Below are 4,360 nucleotides of genomic sequence, written 5' to 3'. Positions count from 1 at the left end.
CCCCCCCCCCCCCCCCCCCACACACAAACACACAAATTATGGCATTCCAGGGCCACAACACACATCAATATTCATTAAGTATATCATCATGGCCAGAAGAGAACAGAAGTATTGAACGGCAAAAAGTAAGAAAACTGTCCGGTAGTCGTACCTGCAATCTCTGCAGATTCTGCTGACAGTGCTGTGATGGCTCCAATCACACTTCCACTAGCTGTGAGGAACTGTGAAGGGAAAATAAAAGAAAGGACTACATGAGAGAAGAACTAGACAGCCTGAACAACTCTTTTGGTGTGCTACAATTTATCATACAGGGTCCAACATTGCAAAGAAAAGCTGTAGTGCATTGTTGTAATCAGTGGAACGGGTATAAAGAAAGCTAAATGAAAATATAGCACTCATACACTAACTCTGCTCATTCAAACTTGAGCTCTATAGATACTATGAAACTTGAAGTGAAATTTAGGACAGTGAAATTTTAAGTTCTTCGTATATATTATATTATTCATATATATTTAAATATATATATAATCTTCTAGAGAATGGTGAAAATGGTGAAATGGTATAGGTTTAAAGCCCCTATTAACACTATTAGGTTATTTAAGGGGCGGCACCTCCTAGTTTAACGTCCGTCTCCGACCATAGAATGGAATAATACACATACATATCTAGGATGGATACTGGTCTCTCTAAAGTCCTCTTCATGAGGCCATCTGCTCAGTAAGCTTTACTACGGCAACAAGTGTGGAGAACTTTGCTCACTAAATTGCTCAACATCTTTTACATCTCCATCCACATTAGTACCATCTACACCCAATTGAAATAAAAATCCTTGACTAATATTACCTGAGCTTTAGCTGCTTTCCACCTGTCAAAGCCAGATCTAAGAAGAATGGCAAAGTCTCCGACTTCATGCGGAATTTCATGCAGAAGTATGGCAAGTGTTGTGACTAGACCAACCTGTCAGAGTTAAAGTTAAAGAAAAAGTTATAAGCTATGAAATGATACACATATATACACACACAAACACATACAAATATGATGGGCACATAGACAACACGCTGCCCCTCTCTTTTGACATAACAAAGATTGTTCTTAGAATCTTTAAATTGTAGGAATATTATTGTCTTTATTGATAGACATTTATATATATATCTGTGGTTGAAAAGGTATGATTAAGATTTGAGCACAACAAAGTTTTCTTTTCACCTTACTGTATAATCCCATTTTACGTACTAGAGTGTCACAAATACAAAAAAAATTTCAGCGGCATTCGAAAATTGAGTATATAGCAACCTAACAACCAAGGCCAGGCCAAATCCTAAAACGTCTACTTCTGCTTTTCCACGACGCCACCATCTCTTTCAACATGGCAGAACAGATGGGAAAGACGTTGGAATAAGTAATGATCTGTATTAGTTCACTTCTATTTAAACTATAAGAAAAACGACAGATATATATTATATATTTTCAAGTTCTCTTTTACTTATGACATGTATCTACACTTTTCAGGACAAAAAAGGCATGTGCCTAAACATCTGGTATATTTATCACAAGTTTCATAGCCTACATCGATTACTACAGCAGCAAGATCTTACCTTTGTGCTTATACAAAAACTTCCAGCCACTGCCAGACCATGCGTGAAATTGTCCACCACATTGGCTAGAAGATTCAAATAACCACTTATCTGAAAGAGAGAAAAGAGGTATAAATTTCTCAGACGCAAGAATCTTCATGGAATTTGCACCCCTCTTATAATTATAATATAATAGCATGGACGATAGCATATCTAGAAATCTGGAGCACGTGTGAAATTTAACCCAGTCTGTACGCCCTGGGGTCATTTTGTACCCCCGGGGTAGTACTCTTCACATTTTAGAATACTTCTTGTACGAAGATCTCTTTGAAACTTTCAGTATTTCTCAAAAAATCATTTTGACAGACTGCTTTGCAAAGTGTACGGATCGGATTAACGAGTAAATTTCCTCTTTGGAAAGTGGTGGCACAGAGTTCCCTACGTTGTATGGATACGACAGTAAAACACGACGTACAGATAGTATTAATGTGGTGAGTCGTCTCAGTCTTCATTTCCTCTTCAATAATACTTTAACCATTGAGCCAAGGACAACTTCATTGAATTTTTCCCAGAAGGGCATCATATTCATACAAAACTAAACAGGAAAACCATGCTCTGACTCAGTTTCAGAAGATTCTTCAAGAAACACTACCTGTGAAAGGTGTTCTTGCTGAAAAGTAACAGTGTTAGAAATCAAAGCATAAAGATACATGTTCGGGTCCTGGCAGTGGGGGCTGGAGAGAGCACTCATACGCATCATGTACAGGAAGGTATTCCAGTTTCCAATGTACCATGTAGCTGTTCATGGGCATTTGTCCATTAAATGAGATTTACTTTACTCTAATTTTTACTTCTCTGACAAAACATCTGAGTTCGAACCCTTTGGCATCTGAGTTCGAGCCCTTTGGCATCTGAGTTCGAGCCCTTTGGCCTATCAATATGGCAAAAAATTTACAGGCTTTTATCTGATGTCTTTTGTTCCTGTCCAGAGTGTTTCCAATATCTGAGGAGGCAGGTGGGCATCAAAAGTGACAATAATTGAATGATAGCAGTACACCCACAACAAACAGTCACTCTGTATGCCTTTGAAGAACTGAAACTATAAATTGGAAGGATATTGTCAACAATGGGAGATACTGGGAAGAAATGTGTCTCCCTTAGCTAAAAAGAAAAAGTCTTCCTAGGCTCCCAGTTCTGCATTCATGTATTCAAGTAAGAGTCTGAGAGAGACAGAAATGATGAAACAAGATATCACAAATCTGACTTACTTTTATGTGTTCCTTATTTTCTTTCCCCCCTGAGACTGTGCTACAGTTATTGTTGGAAGCAACAGGTAAGGGTTTATGTCCATTTTGTCCTTTTAACTTAGTTGTGGACTTTGTATCTTGTACTTTCACTTTGTTCCTTTTTCGCGTCTTTTCAGTCTGTGGAGCTAAGCAGGGCTGTATTTGCTTGAGTTTCTGCTCGGCTAAATCTTCCTCTTCTTCACATGTATCCTTCAACTGAAATAAAAAGGTGGAAACAGTTTTTTTCCTTTTTGTCCTTAATATTTTGACAATATATCAATATCTCAACATTCTCCATGAGCCATATTGACTAGAAACAATAGAACATAGTTTTACAAAAAGGATGTGATATGTTGAAGAAAAAGCAGAGAGTGAATAAGAGTGTGCGTGTGCGTGTGTGTGTGTGTGTGTGTGTGAGAGAGTGAGAGAGAGAAAGAGAGAGAGAGAGAGAGAGAGAGAGAGAGAGAGAGAGAGAGAGAGAGAGAGAGAGAGAGAGAGAGAGAGAGAGAGAGAGAGAGAGAGAGAAAGAGAGGAAAGGGTGGGGGGGGGGGGGGGAGGCATCTGTGTATGAAAGAGGACCAGAGAGAAAGAGAGAGACAAAAATGATAGACAGACAGACAGATAGACAGACAGAAATACATACAGACAGTAGACAGACAGGCAGACAGACAGACTTAGAGACAGACAGATAGACAGGCAGACAGATGTGGAAAGTGGTCATTTGCACAAGTGATTGTCTTGGACGTGTGACCGTTAGAGTAGGTTCTTAGTCTTAGTTTTAGTAGAGGCTTTTCGGCGCTCGCAGCTCCATACGATCATATGAGCGCCAAGGGGTGAATGTCAACCGAGAAGCCCTTACAGAGACAGTAGGTTCGACTGTCAATCTTACAACAAGAAACAACTCACGTGCTCGAATTCCTGCTCGTCTCCCAGCAGCTTCTCCACGATCATGAAAGCCAGGAGGCCCGAGATGACCCACAGGCCTATCTTCGTGTGGCTGCCGTGGTTGTCTAGAGAGACACACAAACAAGACTTGAAAAAAAAGACAGCTGATAATAGTTGTAATATGTCTAAAGGTTTTGTGTAAGTAAGAGTTTTACTGCATTTGGATGAACGCAATTCGGTCCATACAAGTGCCGAAGATTAGAAGTGTTATATAATAATATAAGTACAAGGGAAAAAAGGAGGGAAGATAAAGGAGACAGATGTTTGATAGGAAAAAAAAGAGTAGACAACACCAGAGCATTATCAATCACCCCCCCCCCCTACACGCACTCAAATGATAGGTATACTTGAAAGACAGCTGATAGTTGTGGTGATGATGTCTAAAAAGTTAAATCTAGTTTCAGTAACAGTCTTTCAGCACTTGTAACACAATTTGAAGATTGAAGGTATTACTGGTGAGTAACGTACGAAGAAAAGAAGGAAGAAAGATAAAGATGATTTTATGACTGATAGGAAAGAAGGAGTAGACCACACCAGAGCATCCGCCATCTCCCC

General features: G+C 39.4%; 1 protein-coding gene across 1 annotated transcript in view; it reads right to left on the bottom strand.

The window, feature by feature from the left end:
* Positions 1–3,870, bottom strand: part of LOC101859557 (zinc transporter ZIP13) — a gene marked incomplete at its 5' end in the record, with an annotated part of 8,596 nt that extends 4,726 nt beyond the window's left edge. Inside the window, 5 exon segments of the mRNA XM_013080248.2 lie at positions 152–221; positions 844–957; positions 1,596–1,685; positions 2,843–3,076; positions 3,767–3,870. Coding sequence (XP_012935702.1) covers positions 152–221; positions 844–957; positions 1,596–1,685; positions 2,843–3,076; positions 3,767–3,870 — 612 coding nt within the window.
* Between the last annotated feature and the right edge of the window lie 490 nt (positions 3,871–4,360).

This window comes from Aplysia californica, unplaced genomic scaffold, assembly GCF_000002075.1.
Source record: "Aplysia californica isolate F4 #8 unplaced genomic scaffold, AplCal3.0 scaffold00079, whole genome shotgun sequence".
NCBI classification, from domain to species: domain Eukaryota; kingdom Metazoa; phylum Mollusca; class Gastropoda; order Aplysiida; family Aplysiidae; genus Aplysia; species Aplysia californica.
The sequence above is the reverse complement of the archived record's forward strand: the minus strand, read 5'-3'. Positions and strand labels throughout refer to the sequence as shown.